Source organism: Cebidichthys violaceus, unplaced genomic scaffold (genome assembly GCF_023349555.1).
Source record: "Cebidichthys violaceus isolate CVI_PGR_0920_01 unplaced genomic scaffold, fCebVio1.0.p SCAF_2, whole genome shotgun sequence".
Taxonomy (NCBI): domain Eukaryota; kingdom Metazoa; phylum Chordata; class Actinopteri; order Perciformes; family Stichaeidae; genus Cebidichthys; species Cebidichthys violaceus.
The window spans coordinates 18,318,611-18,337,546 of NW_027176372.1; the positions used below are offsets into that span (position 1 = coordinate 18,318,611).

The 18,936-nt window shown below is 43.9% G+C and overlaps 2 protein-coding genes across 4 annotated transcripts; both read right to left on the reverse strand.

Moving 5' to 3' along the window:
• Nucleotides 1-341: 341 nt before the first annotated feature.
• Nucleotides 342-12,292, reverse strand: ganabb (glucosidase II alpha subunit b). 3 transcript variants are annotated; one of them, XM_068714939.1, is made up of 25 exons: nt 12,221-12,270; nt 11,330-11,431; nt 11,107-11,215; nt 10,637-10,764; nt 9,654-9,833; nt 9,425-9,490; nt 7,424-7,481; nt 7,224-7,305; nt 7,012-7,108; nt 6,693-6,873; nt 6,435-6,588; nt 6,089-6,324; nt 5,745-5,871; nt 5,482-5,561; nt 5,012-5,152; nt 4,461-4,557; nt 4,251-4,352; nt 3,891-4,134; nt 3,646-3,710; nt 3,178-3,254; nt 2,920-2,994; nt 2,706-2,819; nt 2,380-2,489; nt 2,155-2,255; nt 342-1,874 (listed from the first exon to the last, which is right to left on the reverse strand). In XM_068714939.1, the coding sequence occupies exons 1-25, from the start codon at nt 12,238-12,240 to the stop codon at nt 1,765-1,767; spliced, it is 2,856 nt and encodes a 951-aa protein (XP_068571040.1). In that variant the 5' UTR covers nt 12,241-12,270; the 3' UTR covers nt 342-1,764. The 3 variants fall into 3 exon arrangements, with proteins under 3 accessions (XP_068571040.1, XP_068571038.1, XP_068571039.1); XM_068714937.1 differs by lacking the exon at nt 12,221-12,270 and adding an exon at nt 11,972-11,995; XM_068714938.1 differs by lacking the exon at nt 9,425-9,490 and having other exon boundaries at nt 12,221-12,292.
• A 524-nt stretch (nt 12,293-12,816) lies between these two features.
• ints5 (integrator complex subunit 5) lies at nt 12,817-18,714 on the reverse strand. Its single transcript, XM_068714940.1, has 4 exons — nt 18,491-18,714; nt 16,997-17,249; nt 14,864-16,840; nt 12,817-14,528 (listed from the first exon to the last, which is right to left on the reverse strand). Exons 1-4 carry the CDS (start codon nt 18,583-18,585, stop codon nt 13,809-13,811), a joined length of 3,045 nt encoding a protein of 1,014 aa, XP_068571041.1. The 5' UTR covers nt 18,586-18,714; the 3' UTR covers nt 12,817-13,808.
• Between the last annotated feature and the right edge of the window lie 222 nt (nt 18,715-18,936).

The window sequence follows — 18,936 nt, forward strand, 5'->3', positions numbered from 1 at the left end:
ATCTCTCTGAACCTAAACCTGCTTTTAGAATAATGTGAAATAGACCCAAACAAATATAAATACAATCCAGTCTTTTTTAAAAAAAAAACATCTCATTAAATTTACTTATTGGATATTCTATTAATACTGTGAATCTTTGCACATCCCCTTAAAAAATAGTTGCACATTTTTACTTACTTTTCAACAGTTACATCGTACATATATATATTTTAAATTCTTAAATAGTACTTAACATTTTTATGCATCAATATATCAAATTAAAGTCCTTGTATGCAAAAACCTACTTGGCAATAAACCAAATTGTGTAAATGTTTCAGGATAGAAAACAAAAAAAAAGGCACTTCTTTCACATTTGGTCAACTTTATTTTTACTTGGTCTTATCTTTTAAGAATACATCTGACAACTTTGAGTCTGTTCCTTCACTTACATTTCCACCAATTCAAGCCATCACCAACAAAATTGCAGCGACGTGTACATTAATGATCATAAAACAATTGAGACAAATTCATAACAAAACCCCTAAAAGGTCCAATGATTCGACAATCCAGGGTCTCCAGAGAACCATTTGAATATTAATGAGTGCTCTGTGTGCATTTAGGATTGATTCGTTGTGAGAATCAAAAGGCCTTAAATGAACATTTGCTAGTGAAACACCTTTCAAGGATTTGAACCATTCATTAAGATCCAAACGACACACTGGAAATCCTGGATGATCCTGACATCTAGAAACACATGAAAATCTAAACAACTTTTAAAGTTCTCACTCTTCCTCAAGTGCATTAAAAAGAATCTAGTAAACAAAGCTGGGAAAGAACTCAGTAAAACAAAGAAAGCGCATCAACAGGATGATCCGCAAACATCAGTGGTTCAGTCCCCTGAAGGGATTCCCAACAGCTGAAAATCTCTCTGTGCAGCAGTTTAACAACCCGACCACATCCATGATGAAGCGATGATAATCATTTCCATGCACACAAATTCATCACCGACGAGCTCAGGGAGAGACGTGACAATAATTTACTGCTCAGAATTGGTGAGAAAGATTTTCGCTCTTCCCAAATATTAAGTGCAGCAGGATGAAAGTTAAGTGTAAAGCCACACAGCTGATTGGTGGCAAGCCCTCTCCAAAATATATGAAATGTGGCACGAGTACAGAAGGTGGAGGTCTGAGCTGATTGAAGTGCTTGGTTTAAGAGAGAGGGTTGGAATGAGTTTTTGAAGAGTAGTCAGTCAGAAGCAGATAGAGGGAATCACCAGCAGGTGGAGCATGTGCTTTGAATCTGAATCTTCATTTTAAATAGCAAACAGTCCCTCACAGTGATCTTTGTTCTGAGGCAGACTGGACGATAACAAAGTGGACAATAAAATAAAAACGTGTGCCTGAATGTTTTCTTTCTTTACCCAAAAGATTCATTACAATTGTTCTCAATTGTTATCCATTTGTAAATGTGACAAACATAACTATCTATCTAGCAGTAACCTCTTCTGTTGTTAGGTATTACAGTGTGACTGAACACAAGAGGGAAATGGCAGCGACGTCACGTGGCTCAGTTCGACTGCCAGGTCTACATGGTTGTGTGTGTGGATTAAAACTGTGTATTCAATGTGTTGTGTGTGTGTGTGTGTTTATGTCCTCTATTTTCCATGATTGCTATCCTGTTGTCTTGCTGTGGTTAGTCTTGTGCATCAGCGCCTTGTTTCTCCTCTGTCGCTCCTGTTCGATCCATTTTAGTCAGTTTCTCTTCTTGCACCTCCTCTCCTGGTGGTTACTGAAGCATCACGGTCCAGTCCAACCCTGCGTTCACGCCGGGCTTACGAAGCGTCAACACCGACATGGAGGCGTCAAAGTCAAACTCTAGCTGGCTCTCCTGACCGTCTGCAAAACACGAAGAGAGAAAAGGGTACGTGTCAAAGATAAAAACATGCTACTTTAGTTATTAAAAGAAAGTTACAAACTCTTTAAAGAAACTTTAAAACTGGTTTGCGTGCATTCAACTTAAAGTTAGTAGGAGGATTGATCCTCTGTACCGGACTGTGTTTAAACTGGTATAAATGTTGTTGAATAGATTCCGTTAGTCAGCATACAGTCTATAACTTTAAATGAATTACACATATGAGCATTAACGTGTGAGTGAAATGCTGTATATTGCACTCACCAGCAGTCTTGAGGGTAACCTTGCTGGGTTTACTGGCTCCCAGTATGACAATGCGTTCAATCCAGGAGCGGGTGGAAAACTGGGCATCTGGAGCCAGGTTCCTGAGAACCGAGCAGAGACATGGACACAAAAATGTTAAGTAAACCGTATAAAACAAATCATACGTTTACAGTCTTATGTCTGCGATACAATAGCGACGCAAGCAGGAGAATATTGATCACTCACGCAGAAGAGAGCACGTTTTTGGCAAATGACAGCTTCCTGTGGATGAACTCCTTCTTTTCATAGTTGAAGGTGTGGCCATCATCTATGTAGAGCTCACCCTCTGCAGTTCTCTGTCAAAGAAACGGTCAAAACACCAAGTAGGACAATGCAACATGTCAGAAAAGCAGCAGATGAACATGCATTTACAACTAGATCCATTGTTTGATATTATAGGAGCAATCCCTGATGGAGCCAAATGTACATAAGTGAAGAAACAATCAAAAAACACAGCAGTGCATGAGAGTTGTGTCTTGCAGCAGTCCTCTGGGTCTGAACATTTGCGTTACCTGGGGGTTAAGGGCCACATATAAAGTGTAGGGATCGTGCATCATGCAGGAGGACGACCTGCGAACTCGAATCTTCCTGGGAATAATGGAGCCGCCACGCTGGAACACGGGGATCTGAACAGAAGACAGAAAGCTCCATGTTAACATCAGAGGAGATGAGGAAAATACTAATTATCGAAGGATGTGGAGCCTCGAAATACAGAAAGTGTCTTACAGAACTCATGGTGACAGGGATGTAAAGGTTCTGGGCCCCGTTGTGCTTTTGGAAGGTGTGGACGTCAAACCAAACCTGAGGAACACAAGTTGAGACAAGGTTTCTTCATCACCAACGACACCTGAATCAGCAGTCCTGTCCTATAAAAAGACCTTTTCTTGACAGAACCATCACATTGCAACACTGAGCTTCAGTGTGAACACAGAGAGATACAGCAATAGTAAGATGTGTTAAAGCGTCCATGTTTCTTCCTCTTACCTCGTCCTTGCCAGGTAGGTAGGCGGTGACTCCCCTCGCTCCTTCCTCGGTGACCGGGTGCACCAACAGGTCTCTCCCTACAGCGGAGGAGTTAAGTAGCGTCAGTGGATCTGATAATCCCTTTGAAATCATGTCTGTCTGTCTTGCTGTAACAATTGATTTCAAGTTTCTAGTCTGTCTTGTTGTACCTCGGCTGTTCCCAGGCTTAATGGAAGTGATCCACACCCAAGACATACCGACATTGTCCCAAATGGGACTTTAACCGTTAGACACAGATTTAAAAACTAAAACAAACTAAAACCACAAAGAGATCTCATGATGGATCTGATGAAACTAGGCAGAGGACAACATTAAAGTTCTGGTAAAACTATAAAAAAGGGAAGCCCCTGGGCTCACGTTAGGCACACTTAAATTAAAATGCCTTTATTATTATTATCAATAAAGATTTGATGTCTTGCATCTTCTTACCAATCAAGAACTCGTCATCCAGAGCGAACGTAGCAGGATCCTGAGGATACTCCACCCACAGTGGTCTGAAAGAACCAACAACAGTAAGTATTTCTGTGCATTGGGCTATTATGCATAATTGTAAGTCCAATTAGGGAACATATTTAGTTTGAATTTCCATTCCTTTGTATGAGGCCAATAACGCACAACGAATGGTGATGTACAGGAAAGATGAAACCAATATAAACAATGTTTCCTGTCCTCACCTCATGATGGGCTCTCCAGTGCGGTGAGCGTGGTAGAACTGCTGGTACCAGTAGGGCAGCAGGGTGTAGCGCTGACGAACCGCTTCGCGGATCAGCGCCGTGTTGTCCGGACCAAACAGCCAGGGCTCTCGGCGAGGGGTGTCCAGGTGGGCGTGGGCCCTGAAGAACGGCTGGTAGGCTCCCGTCTGGTACCAACGCACCAGCAGCTCGCTGCTTGGAGACTTGAAGAAACCACCGACATCAGCTGTGAGACAGATGGGGTCAGTGTTAGTGTCAGATCTGGTGCGACTAATAGAAATTTCTTGGGTGATATTTTTCAAGTCCAGGTCATTTAATGCAGACTAAAAGGGACAAACTCACCGCCGCAGAAGGAGATTCCAACCAGGCCGAGGCTCAGACACATGGGGATGGAGATCTTCAGATGGTCCCATTCAGCAGCATTATCTCCCGTCCACACAGCTCCTACAGATGCACACACACACGTCGACAGTCAAGGTCCTGTGCTAAAATAGCCTGACATGAAAGATTTCTAGTAGGAAGAAAGAAAAGTAAGACCAGTGAAGGGCTTACCGTAGCGCTGCGACCCAGCAAAGAAGGCTCTGGTCAGGACAAACGGCCGCTCAACTCCCCCTGACCTCTGGATCAGACCCTCTGCTGTGGCCATTTGCTGCAGGTTGAACACATGATAATCACTGCTAGGTTTAACCAATAGCATCAGATTTTTATAGTTTGTTTCTCTTTCAAAGCCAGACAGTATAATCATGACAATAAGATTATTTTAAAATCATAATTTGCCAGATTTCAATCCCACTGCTGGAAAACGGTAGCATAGCATCAATGAAAAGTTCAGCGATATATATTCATCTGTCCAAAGTCTGATCACTACGGGTCATTTTATTTTACTAAAACATTGATTTGTGTTCATCGCTGTGTTCTAATGGTTTCTTTTCTTCATGCTCAAACACAAACTGGAAATTAAGTTCTGCCGTAATGTTCAATCAACTACAGTGGAGACAGTGGTTCCATTCATGCATGAAAACATAAGGACGAAATGTTAAGAAATATTTAAGAGAACGGTTCAGTCTTTAACATTAAGTCACAGACTGACTGTGTGCACTCACCACATAGAAGCCATACAAGTTGTGCACGTCGCGGTGCTCCCAGGCTCCGTGCACTGCGTCCTTGTGCATGGTCACCTCTGGCCCGTTAAAGACCGACGGCTCATTCATGTCGTTCCATGTGTACAGGTTCTCCATGGAACCCTGGAGGGTGGACAGAGATAGTGGATTAAAGTCTTGAGGCCAGACAAACCATATTACCGGAAAAGAGTCAATAAACCTGTGCGCAGAAATTACAAATAAAAAAATCAGTGTCAGTCAGTGGCCAACAGAAGAAAACTGAGGTTGTGGTTGGCAGCTCCCAGGTGACAATATGTTAATGCTACTGGGTTTTGCAGAAAAAGAAGCTTGTGACATTTTCCGGTTAAATAAAAAGGTTGAATGTTTATCAATGTGCGCGTTTTAAATTATTGCCTTTTTTTAGTGACCCGTTTGACTTTATCTGAGCCACAGAGAGACAAGTTCAGACTCACCTCATACTGATCGTATGCGAACATGCTGGCCCACCAGTCCCTCATGTCGGCACGCGTGAAGTCTGGATAGCCGGCACTGCCTAAAGGAGATCACCCGAAGCACAGAGAGGAATGTGAGGGAAATATTCATTGTAGTTCTATCTGCACACTGAGCAACGTGTCACTATAAAAGTGTCTCAGCGACAAGCTAGTTCATGAACAATATTTACAAATGCACTTTCACACATTTTCTGGAAAATTATGCAAAGTTGTCAGTCTCTTACCAGGCCAGCACCAGCCCTCGTAGTCTCCACCATCTTTGTTCTTGATATAGAAACCCTTATTTCGGATTTCATTATGGATCTTGTAGTTGCTGTCTACCTTGATATGAGGGTCCACAATGGCCACCATCTATAAAGAAATGAAAGAAGACTGAGCAGAGAGTCTTGAAACTATACGTGTAAGTCCTGTCAAGAAGGTGCCTGCAGGTTACTTTACTGAGATTTCAGGTGACATGAGATAGAAAGTAAAATAGGATCTGGAGAACTTCTGGCAAGAAAACACACAAAATAGTGAATCCTAATATTGTCTGCTGGTAGATTGATGTTAGATTATTTTTACTATGTACCTTGCGTTTCTTCTCCACGAGACCCTGCAGCATTTCCTTTGGGGTTGCAAACTTGTGTGGATCCCAGGTGAAGTAGCGCTTGCCATCCGTATGCTCAATGTCGAGCCAGATGTAGTCATAGGGGATGTCGTGCTCGTCAAAGCCCGCGTCCACTGAAGCCACGTCCTCCTGGTCATTGTAGTTCCAGCGGCACTGGTGGTAGCCCACAGCAGCTTGGGGAGGGAAGGACTGGGTGCCTGATGGACGACAGCAGAAGGAGGTAGGACATGAGGAGAGGAACTGAGACTGAGGACGTCAGTCAAACACGGATCTTTTATTGGGCTGTGCAGATACCCGTACTTCCTACCTGTGAGGGAGGCATACTGAGAGAAGACATCTTTGGGCGTTGGCCCAAGCATGATGAAGACATCAATGATGCCGCTTTCAGAGATCCAACGAACATCCGTCTGTGGAGTCTCGCTAGAGCCTTGAACGTAATCCAACATTTTTCCAAACACGGTCTGGAAAGAGGCAAAAGTGAGTGAGTGAAGCACTGTGCTTTAGTGAAGCAGACACTCTACTGGCTCAAGTCCTAGGAACTAAGGAAAAATAAAAAGGGACATACCTTTCCAGCTGTGTTGGAGCTGATATCCACCCAGGTCTCAGCAGCATTGAACCAGAAGATGCCGGTGGTGCGCTGGGCGTTGTGGGCCAACATGACTGGGACAGCGCCATAAAGAGCCATAGGGTTATACAGCTCGTACTGGAACACATCCAAGTTATAGAGGCGATATGGATCCCCATTACTGAAACAGAAAAATACACACTCAGGCGTGATCCAACGCAGAGAAGACGACACTGACCACTGTGCCATTCAATATCAAAAGAAATTCAAACTCCATCTTCCTTTTGTACGTGAAACGTGACTTGTTGTCGACACTCACTCTGTTGTTTTGAGCCTGAGGGTGTCTGCGTGTTCTGGGATGCCGTAGACGTGCTCCACACCCGGCAACGAAAAGTCTAAACTAATAGCAGATGGACCTGCGAGGCAAGATCAACACATTTTCAGTTTGAGGCTATATAAGAGTTAACCCGTAATGCAGATATTATGGCAAGAGTAATGAATCTAAATGAATTAACTAACTGAAATGATTACCATTAGGTTTGCTGTCCGAGTGCGATTTAAACGTTTCCTCCCACATCCCGTCTTCTACTTTGTCTTCCTCTTCTTTTGTTTTCTGGCAGTCAAACAGGAAGAACAGCGACATCGTTTACAAGAGAAGATACCGCATAGAAACAGTGCGCTTAAAATAAAAAGAGGAAGTGGAACAGAAAGTGTATTTTAGTGTGTAGTACCTCGGCCTGGGTTGCCGGATCAGCCTCCTCTTTCTTCTCTCCCTCTGGGTCCACCTGACTGCTCCATGGCCCAAAGTGAGAAAGGGGTTACAGGAAAGATAAAGATGTGTCACGTTGGCAAATTGATGCTCTCTTGGGACAATATATGGGGTTATAATTAAACCGTGATAAAAAGGAAAAGACATAAACAGGGAGGTTGGTGAATACTCCCTGATTCTACATTGACAACGAGCAAATAATCTACAAGAACTTCAACTTGACTTTAATGACAAAGGGGACTGAGCAACTCCCTACCTTGTGGCTATTTCAAGCTAGGCATTACGGGACTGGCTCTCTAGTGGCTGCTGCTTGTAACACCCACAAGGTTCCTTACAGAACCAACTGGTATCCAGTGGAACCCTTAGTGCACCATGGTGTGATCAAGGCCATAGCAATACGCCGACTGCCGACATGTGGTAGTCACATACAGCTGTGGAGGTGCACGATCTGCAGCACGCAAGAGGCAGTGGTGCAAAAATGCATTTGAAAGCCTGCTACGCCATATTCACATTTCAGCGGAAAAACAAGGCTCTTGTGTTGCACATTCTGTGTTGCTCTGCAAGAGGTGAGTGAGTGGGGAGTCTGTAGAGTACTCCACTAATAAAGCATGTTAACACTATAACATTAACAGACTCAAACATAAAAGAAGAAAGAAATTGATGCAGCAGAACAGAAGATAGTGCTTTTTATTCCACACGTTCTTCAAGAGGCGCCTACATTACCCACAATGCAACATGTCCACCAAAGTGCAGGCTACCGACGCAGACTCAAGTGAAATCATGCAAAATAATTTATCAGACTCTGGCAAGCATTTTGTTTTTACATATGCAGTAGTAGAGTCCATAAAGTAAAACTGTATTTATTTGTAGTAATAGTGGAGTTTGTCTTCATTATTAGTTTCTAAACATACCGGGCTAATGGACTTAACAGTAGTTATATCAGTACTGAGGCCCAAACTGTGTTTTTGTACGAAAGTTGAAGGCTGATGGTTCACCAAGCCGATGTTTTCAGTTTGGTCTCAATACGATGATTTAATATTGTACAGTTTCACTCGAACATTCACTATTTTAGCCTCCATCTTAAATTGTCACAATACACCACAAGCATAATGGTGAAAGCTCCTACAAAAGCTGTCTTTCCGCAGTAATGAGTATAGTTTAGAGCTCAAGAGAAGCACCGTACCAGAATTTTATATTATAATATATATTTTTCAAATATCTTGAAAACTGAAATGCAAACTGAAGAATAACCACAAAGAGAGATGTTGCTGTTGGGTTTGGGAACTGGGCTGCCGTACTGGAAAATAAGACACTAACTATCTAGTGGGACTCAAACTACATATGTGTGTGAAGACAAAAAGCTTTACTTTTATGTGCCTTCTAAACTGGTGCACAGCTGCTGCCACTAGCGTTATATTTGATCTATCGCAATTAGCTCTCACCAGGAGCTGAGCAAGCGTGAAAACTAGTTTCAGTCAACATAACTGGTCAAGTCATGCAGCTAAGATGTTAGTTAGATCTGCTGGAGTGACACTACTAGACGATTTAGTTAAGTGGACACTGATCTGACACAAAACAGTAAAATCACTGGTCGGTGCAGCAGACCCCAAATCATTCAGATGAATGTGTTTTTTTCATGAGCAGGATGATTTTTCCTTTGTTTCATGAAATGAGACAAAAAAAAAATCTACATCTTAAGTGGCAATTATTTAATCATTAGTTTAAATGATCCCTCAAAAGCATGGAGGATGATAACAGGAGGCTGGACTTACCCCTTAATTATGGATCGAATTAAACACAAACATGCACACACTCAGCCACAGCCCTCTCTCACGCTCAGTCACATTTATTGGAGGGTAAACACTGTATTTGGTGTGATGGGATTCCCTTAGAATTTTTGTCACTGTTGGCAGCATTAGCACAAGGAACAGAATACACACTTACAAATCTTAAGGGTCTTTACCTAGAGAATACCCTCTTGATATTATCCCACACGCTAGCCACTGTGCTAGTTACTTTATAGGAGAAACTAGGATGATAGGGAGAAGAGGACAGAACAACGAGTCAGAGACAATACTTAAAAAACAAACCATTTCATGGGAACAAAAATCGAAATCATCCACTGAGTGATGATGTGGATTAAAAAGAGCGGGCTAGCATTTGTAAATGTGAATGCATGCGTGGTTTCTCACGTGTCCTTGCGCATCCTCAGGTGCTCAAAGGCCAGCAGGCCACGCGAGTTCAGAGACATCAGCACTTCTCGCCCCTCCATGATGTCCAAGCGGAAGGGCCGGGCGCTGACGATGACCCTTTGAGACTCCGCCCCCAGAGACAGCACCACCCCGTTCTCGTCCTGAGACAGGAGAGACAGGCTGAGAGAGAGAGAGAAAGAGAGAAAGAGAGGGGGTGAAGTTAAAGAGAGAATTTGGTTCAGAAAAACAAAAGTGAGGCCGAAGAATTAAAGAACTCAATTACTATCTACTCACTATCTAAATTCTGTAGGGTTGTCTTATTAAATCCAAGTGATGCAAAACTAAACTTCAAGGTTGGAGATTTATTTGAAATGAGATTTTGAGGGATAAAGCAATTATCTGAAAAGGCTGTTTTTCATCTCGACTCTTGTTTCACTGGAACAAAGTAAATCGAGCTATACACCGTGGGTACATGCTTCAACCTTCAGTGGAACAAACCGTTTCATTTCTTTGAAATAACTACAGTCAAATAAAATATTCTTGATATGCAATTATTCATTAGGTGTTACTTAATATAGACATGCCTATGGGCACAGGTATTAATAATACCATTAACGAAGCTGCGACACCAGCATGTACAATACCAGGACCCTGAAACTGAAGCAGATAATTGGAATACAGCCATCAATAATGTTATCATTTATACTTCTGCAACATGTCAAAATGTCATGAGTGAAAAAAGGGTTATATTATCATTCTCTTTTTCCATATTGTAATGTCCTGGTAGAGGGACAATTTTTTGGCCAGTTTCTGATCCAAATAGAACGCGTAAGACAATTTTGTGATTTGGAGCTAAATTAATAAAACTGAAAATAGCAAGACAGCACGCAGACTTTTTTTTCCCCTTTCTTTTTCAGCTTGATTCTGTAATATTCAAACCTCCAGCCACCCTACACAGTGAGTAACATCCCTGGGAGACTTACGGCTCAGTAAGCGGCTCCCTGATGAGCACGTCTGGGACCTCGTAGCGAGGCCTCAGCGGCTTCAGCTCGTTAATCTTCACCCTCGTTATGTTTCCCTGGAGACGGTAAAGCTCAAGCAGCAGACGCACCTGAGAGACAAATGCAGAAGCAAAAGAGGACTTTCATTATTATCTCATAAACACTAAAGCAAAGCCAGAGGCATTCCACTCAGTTTGCCATATTAACCATTTGGTTTTAATACCACAAAGAAGGGACACTTAACTTATGTTTTCATAATAAGAATATTTTCCAATCCGGGAAGGTGCTTCACATAATGGCCATATTTATAATTTCAGTAGACAATTTAAAATTCAAATCAAGGCTCTTGTGATTTAAAGCACAAACAAGACTTGATGTGAAGCCGTTAGTGCCTTATCTTTATGGCAGCCATAATGTCCCCAATGTGAATTGCTTCTCTATCTGTGATTTACCTTGTTGTTGTCATTGATGAGCTGCAGCGTGAGCCTGGTGTTGGTCAGCTCCATGGTCTCCAGCAGGGCTCGATAGGGAGACTCACCGGGCTTCAACGCTCGCTGACGCCTTTAAAAAAAAATAATTTAACAACAAGAGTGGACACCAGTGATGAATCAGTAACTGTGTGCTTTTCTTGCAACACCAACTTCAGGTTAGTAAATGTATTATTTTTGCACTCACTTGCAGAAGGCACTCTGGTCACAGGTCTTGAAGTTGCCCTTGTCCACAGCCCATGTCCCGCTGAGGGACATAGCCAGCCAGAGCACCAAGACAGGCGCCATCCTGCAGAGAAAATCAAAGAGACGACCTAAAGTTTAGATGGTCTACTCTCCAATTAATTTAGTAAGTAAACACCTAAGAGGACCCTACCCACAATCTGTATGTATACAGGGGTTAAGGTTCTACAGACAAACGGATCTTGATCTCTCTGTGCTGGTCAAATGTGTCCCCAACTGAAACTGTCACAGGCAGCTAACCCATTTCCCGTTTCCTCGGCATGCTGCAGCAATACATTTATGCACATATTAGCATTTAAAACATCAACATTTTCGCGTTAGACCCCAGGGCCTGGATGTAAAGACGTATTTCCGGCCCAAAGACGTATGATGTGCTGTGCTTGAAATGATGCCAGATGACAAGTGTTAGCTAACGTATCAGCTAATGTGGGCTAAACTTAGCTAGCATGCAATCGGATTTCTGGAAAAAGACACCAAATTACTAATTTCACCACAATAGTACATCCGTTTTTTACAGACGGACTAACGCCTGACAGCATCATTGTCGTTAATTAGGAATAAATTAGGATCTGGATATCGTGCTAACCTTGCTAAGAGCGGCACAGACGGACTGTCAACCAGCTAGCTTTAGCGTTAATTCAATTGGAAGGATCGAGATTTTTCTAGTAACGGTTCTAATTCCCCCTGTTGGCCGTCAAACTTTGAAACAGAAACGTTTGCTCACACGTCTACTAAGCGTGTGCCCACAGCGATAATCCCTGGGCCTCCGGCGCGCTGATAATATTTCAAACAAATGATAAATTCACGACGTAACGGCGGTCCTGCTTTGTCTTACCTCTCAGTGAAGGTCGCCATCTTGATTATGCTTCCGTTAGACTCCGCCCATTTCAGTCCTGCAACGAAGATCGTCAAAAAGTAACTGAAATATTTACTTTGTTTACGCTAAACTAATGAACATAAAGTGAATTAGATTATAACAAATATCCTATCGAGTTTGATTTTACTTAATCAAGGTTGTAATTTTTTTTATCTGTTTGATGAGAAAAAGGAGGATGTAAATTGGGTTCAAGATAATATAGGGGGCGTGGTTTAACTACGTGACCTCCTCACGAGCGGACACGTCATTCCTGAGATCCAGTCACTGAAGTGCACATTTATCCTGGATGGATTTCCAACCAATGCAACGTATCAGTGGAGGAAACACGTGTACAGGCTAATGCAATCCACCTCAACAGTCCTGAAATCACTCCTCACTTTGTGTATCTGTATATGGTTTTGATTTTTTTTTTTATTATTACATAAAGCAGTGATTCCCAACATGTTGTGCCCCCCAAGGTAAATATAAAGAATGACACCATTATTCATTTTATTATACAAAATTTTACTTTTATAATTTCATCCTTTAATTTGAGAAGAAAAAACTAAATCACTATTTGTTTTATTTACCAAACTATACTCCATTGCCTCTGGTATGCAGTTACAAGTAGACATCGTTGAATCAACTCTATGGTAATTTGCAAGGCTGCAGTTTGTCGTGTTGAATTGTGTTGAATGATGTTGTAAAATACTTATTTTGTCTTTAGTAAGTAATAACAAGGGCAGGGCTAATGGATTGCATTGTAATGTAGGTGTTTCCATTTTTTTAAAGAAAAAAATAAGAGTTTTCTTGTGAAATATAATATATCTTTAACTTCAAAAACTATTGAAATGAAATAGTCTCTAAGAAGAAACAACTACTATCCTGCCCTTTGATTTTATTAAAGCGGTCACAAAGAATAAAAGGTTGGAAACAACTGGCTTAAGAGGATTTACACGATGCAAAGAACATGTTGATACTGAAACTGTGTGGTGATCACTTTAATCACCAGGACAGTCCTGTGATAAAAACTCTTTAGCATTAACAATTATGCTAAATTCAAGACACATTCTAGGACCAAATTATTTATTTTGTAAAGTGGTTTAAACAACACTTTTGGGGCTTATAACAACAGATAGAAGGCATGTTTGTAGCCACAATTTTAGAACATATACAACCTGAAAATTATACAAAAACAATGCAAAAGTGAATTAGCTAAGTTAAATGGTATTTTCCAACCCAAGCCACACTTTAAGGCTGTGTTTTGTGTGGAGCAAATTCTGTATCAACAAAATATACATGTGTGCCATTTGTCTTGTCCCAGGAACAACGAGTTAGAAACGTATCAAGTCTAAAAATATGGTACAAAAAGGTGCGCGCGCACACGCGCGCGCACACACACGCGCGCGCACACACACACACACACACACACACACACACACACAAACTTGTATGAAACTGAAGTACAGTGAAAGCAACTTTGCGGTCCACTCTTTGAGCGATGCAACACAGCATTCTGTCTATTTATTTCTCGTTACCTGCGCCACAGTTTTCTCCCTACAACCCTTTAGAGCTGGAACCGCCAGCACAGATGTCCCAATCTATCAATGTTTTTATGCAGGACACTGTGAATCGGTGCCACGTATCTTGCGACGTCACCGTCCCGAGAGAAGTCCCTGCAGAACAGCCCCTTCTCTGAGCTAAAGACAAACTTCTGGGGCATGGGCCCATTGCCTCTTACGTACTCCCACACAGCCAGGAGCAGCAGCCTCACCTCGAAGGGGGTGAGGTGGGGGAAGGCTTCGTGGACGTTGGCCAGGACAGGAGGCAGGAGCTGGCCCTCTCCCATGCAGGACACCAGGAGGCAGGAGGCCTGGAGGTGCCACGGGTCGTCTGTGGACAACGTCTCGCGGGACGCCTCCCAGTGTGCCAACAGAGTGGCCAGGAGGCCTCGGAGCACCGCTGAGCAGTAGCAGAGAGCCGGACGTCCGGCCGCCACCACCTGAAGCAGAGGGAAGAGCACCGGGTGGGCCTCAAAGCAACGTCGGATGTGGATGTCTCGCTCTACCGTGGTGCGGGCGTGCTCTTCCGGGGGCCAGGACAGCTCGCCGTTGGCCACATCTGGACAGACGTTTTCCACCATGGTAACTGCAATGACCTTGGCTGCCTCGGCGTTGATGGGCAGCGGCTCGTCTGGGTCAGACGGTGGTCGTGAGCTGTTGATAGAGCCGTTGAGACCAGAAGAGCTGCAACACTGGACTACGACAGTCAGCAGAGTCTGGACGTTCTACAGAAGGAAGAAACACACATTTAAAGTCTTTTCTGCTGCAGCATATCAAACACAAATGTACACCTAATCACAGTATCTTTAATCATTTTCAGGTATAGTTGAGGTAATAGTCACATGCAGGATACAATTCTATACATTTCTATTTGCAGTGTTTGTAATATTCAGAATTTACTTGGGTGGGCCACCCACATAGATCTACCTCCACTCAATACATTTTTTTTTTTTAATTTCCTGTCAAATGTTTACATGAATATGTAGTTTCAACTGTTATCTTATGTCATCCACATTTTGACTGCGGTGCTAAACTATAGTTCACAAATTGTGCAACCCACCTGCATGACGCCCGATGGGTCAGGCAGCTGTGTGTCAGTGCGGACCTTCAGCCCCTTGCCAATCACTCCGGCATGAAACACAGACCACACGCTGCCGGAGAAGTTGACGATGGTACCGAACCGACAGTTGATGTCCAGCAAAGAGGCTCCGATGTCAGGAGACACAGACGGGGAAGGCAAAGGGGCGCCAGACATGTCTGCGATCTGCCCTCCAAACAATCCAGCGTTGCCTTTATGTAGGGCTCCCTCGACCAGCTGCTGAAGTACCGCTTTGAGGGTGAGCGGAGAATACGCTGCCAAACGGGACAGGAGCAGGACCGAACAGTTCACCGCCTCAACCGCCTGTCCCCCATCTCTCCCCACCTTCCCTCCTTCCACTCTTCTCCGCAGCGCCATAAAGAAATGAGTGACGGCAGCGCGTGAGAGCAGGAGCAGGTGTGCTGGGGAGGAGGTGCGTGGGAGTGGGCTACAGGACAGGAGGCGCACCGTAGCGTGGGATACAGCCGAGTCACCGTGGAGAAGGAGTGGGCCAAAATCGTGGAGGTGTCCCGAGACCGCTGAGCCCACCTGGATGGACATGGAGGACTGAACACCTGCTGCTCCTCTTCTCTCCTCATCCTGACTCTGGATGGCTGCAGCCAGGTTAAGCAACAGCTGCCTCAGCTGCCGAGGCCCCAGAGTGTGTGTATGGATCTGGGCTACACAGCGAGCTATAGCGGCAGGAATGAGTCCCGCCATGCAAGAGGAGAGTGTGGTGTGCAGCTGCCAGGCCATAGCCAGCTCCTCTGGGTTGTGGGCCTGGGTGAGTAGCTGGCAGAAAGCCTCAGTGGCCACGCTGGGACCCCCATACACCGACAGCAGACACAGCAACTGGTGCAGCCAGAGGTGACGCTTCCTTTCCAGTCGCAGTGTCTCTGCGCAGAGCTCACCTACGTGAGACTGCAGCTCCTCCAAGAAGGGGATGACCCGCTTGGGTTGAGAGGAAGCAGGGTGATGGGGGTTGACTTCGGCTCCATCAGAGCGGTTGAAGACCAGCTTGTGGAGATGCAGAAGCAGCATCTGGAGGAGGCGATCGCAGCCTTCTCTGACACCTTCATGCGGGGAGGGTGTAGGCCCAGAGATGATGACTGAGGCCGGGGTCGCTGTGTCTGCCAGAAAACGGAGGACCCGGGACCCTCCTGATGGGCTCTGGCTTATAAGGTGGACAGCCAGCCCCAGCATGTTATCCAGTTCCTCTCTGGGGAGGCCCTGCAGCAAAACCTGCAGCTGGAGCAGAACAGGAGGGCGTAGCAGCTCTACCAGCTCTGCAGACACTGCACCAAAGAGGTTGGGGGACATCGCAGCCAGCTGCAGCAGAAATGGTACTGCAGCGCGACGGAGTTGAGGAGAACTCTCCCAGGATGTTGATGATGAAGTGGGAGATAGAGGACTTGACGGAATCAGGCTTTCCTGGAACATCCTGAGCAGCTCCTTCCTGATGCTGTCCGAGTGGTGCGCTGCAAGGTGTCCAAGGATTCCCACCACTGAGCCAATCTTTGGCACTCTGCTGCCTTTGTCCCCGACCATCACCATCAGCCCTTGATCCTTAGCGCCATGAGAGCAGAAGTCCTTGAGTCCACATGCCAAGACTCGGCTGATGATAGTACCCGGGAAGGCGGAGCCAATGTGAGCCACCACCCAATCAAAATGCGGGGAGTGCTGAACGGAGGTGTCCAACAGCGCATCCACACACGCATCAGGGCACCAGGCAAGCATGGCGGCCAAACACTGGGAGTAGGCCTCCATGAGGGACCGGGTGGCAGCGCAGGACATCCAGAGCTGGAGCAGCTCGTTGAGACTGGACGAGTGGGGGGCCACCCTGCGACCGGCGTGCTTGCTGCTCAGCTGGCCCAACAAGTCCACAGCCCAGGTGGACACCAGAGGGGCCCAGGCTCGAGGGTTGAGACAGATGAACTCTGACAGGACGCCATGAACCTCCTAAGGAAAAACAGAAATAACAGAATATATGTTATATTTCTATGAATGCAGGAAAACATCTAGGCTAGGGAGATTGGACAGGGTCTGTATCTGTTACTCTTGTGGGCCCATGAAACCAATTTAATGTTCTAATCTTTATAGACTCTGTCATCACACCTGTATGATGTCCTCCAAGTTGGAGCTGACCCCGGAGCTGGCATCGCTCTCCGTCTCCAGGTTGTGCAGGAAGGCGGAGACATGCTCATCATACACGCCCCTCAGGTGCTCCAGCACCGCCCCTCGACAGGCCGGGACCGAGCGCAACAGGCGCACAGCACAGCGGGCGTGTTCCCGGACACTGAGCTTCCGGCCCTGAACGGTGTCGACGCCACTGATGAAGGACTTGATCTCCTGGGAGAGTTCCTGGGCGCTGGAGGAGAAGAGTGAACATTATGAGATGATGAGGAAAAGGAATGAAAAAAAAAAAAGATACGTGTGCCTGAATGTGTGTCTGAGTAGGGAAGGTTCATTTAGACTTCACATAAAGATCTATTCATACATCACTACTCACCAGACGGAAAAAGATATCTTTCAGGGTTGCAATTAACAATCATATTCATTATCGATTAAGCTTTTGATTGACTAATCGTTGGAGCTCTAAATACTTCTTTAAAAAAAAAAAGGTAAATAAGCGTAAGATATATTGTTGTAAAAAGATAGTCTATTAATCGATTAGGCTTGTTGATCAAAAGAAAACTAATCCTTAACAATTGATTTATCATTTAAATCATTTATTGAACAAAAATGACGAGCACATTGTATCTAACTTAACTTAGAATTTACTGCTTTTTACTGTTTCATATCTCTGTAATCTGAATAGGCTCAAGTTCTTAGTTGTGGTTGGCATTTTTCCACTATTTTATGACATCTGATACACTAAACGACTGATTAATGGAAAAGAATAATCAATAGAAAAGGGAAGTAACTAAAAATAATATTATTCTCAATGTATCAATTAAATCCATATTGCAAGCAAATGTGTTTTAAGATGTTGACGTGTTTAGTTTACTATTACATAACACAAAGAAACACTGAAAATCCCCATAATTAATAAGCTGCAACTTGACTTTTTAAAAACAATTCATAAATGACCAACTCATTGATTAATCGACGTAGTCAAAAATTAGACTTACCACTCTAGAAAAACAGTTATTATTCATGGAAATAGTCCTTATTTACATTGCAGATGTAAAATATATTCCAATCAAATCTTGTATAAAATAAACACACAAAACATTTGTTCTAGAAATACTAGCTTTGCTCCAACTGATATCATTTTAAAGAATTTTGAAATGAAACAAAAACAACATTTTGGGGGGTCTAACAACTTGTCACGTGTGTCTGTTTTATAATAAACCTTTAATACAGCACATGAATAATCTAATCTGAAAAGTACTCAATGTAACGTTAGCCCTGACGTCTTTTGTTAATTCTGTAATTAACAATATCAATTGGCTCTAAAGAATACTATAGGAACATATAAAGGTCTTACACACTAATCTTTGCACAGTTTACTTCCATATAAAATGTAGTGAAGTGACTTTAGAGCTTAAATGTACTTGTTCTGTCAGACCTGCCGCTTCCTCTCTCACAGTGATAGTACCCACTCACCTCAGGGCGCTCTGCGCTGTGTGACTGTGTGAGCTCTGCATCGCCTTCAGCGGACTCCCGTCCACCACCACGGACATCGTTTGGTCTTTTAACATTTAATATTTACATAAAATAATCCTCCTCGGGGCTGTAGGGCTTCGACGGGAGCAATTGTGACAGCTTTTTTGTTGATTTCTCTGTCCAATTTCAGGACAGAAATACACCGAAAAGGCGCCACAGGCCGGATGTTGGGACTTCTTCGTCGTTAGAAAAAGGAAAAGCGACACTGACAGCTGACGTCACTGGCGACACCTAGTGGTACTGAGTGGAATCGTTTCTTTATTTAGCTGGTGTCAATGTTGTCTGTCTCCTCACTTTACCACTCTGTCAACTAATGAACTAGGATACGAGTTGAGATAAGAAGACCTTGATTGATCCCCCAAAGGTTTCAAATATTTGATATCAGA

Bases quoted from the DNA above. Each gene is read 5' to 3' on its own strand.
- ints5 (XM_068714940.1), bottom strand. From the start codon at position 18,585: ATGTTAAAAGACCAAACGATGTCCGTGGTGGTGGACGGGAGTCCGCTG. The intron at 16,841-16,996 runs GTGTGATGACAG...GTTTTTCCTTAG, and splicing joins ACTTGGAGGACATCATACAG to GAGGTTCATGGCGTCCTGTC. The intron at 14,529-14,863 runs GTGGGTTGCACA...TTCCTTCTGTAG, and splicing joins ACCCATCGGGCGTCATGCAG to AACGTCCAGACTCTGCTGAC.
- ganabb (XM_068714939.1), bottom strand. From the start codon at position 12,240: ATGGCGACCTTCACTGAGAG. The intron at 4,558-5,011 runs GTGAGTGCACAC...TTCAACCTGCAG, and splicing joins ACTTGTATGGCTTCTATGTG to CAAATGGCCACAGCAGAGGG. The intron at 2,995-3,177 runs GTAAGAGGAAGA...TGTGTTCCTCAG, and splicing joins ACCTACCTGGCAAGGACGAG to GTTTGGTTTGACGTCCACAC.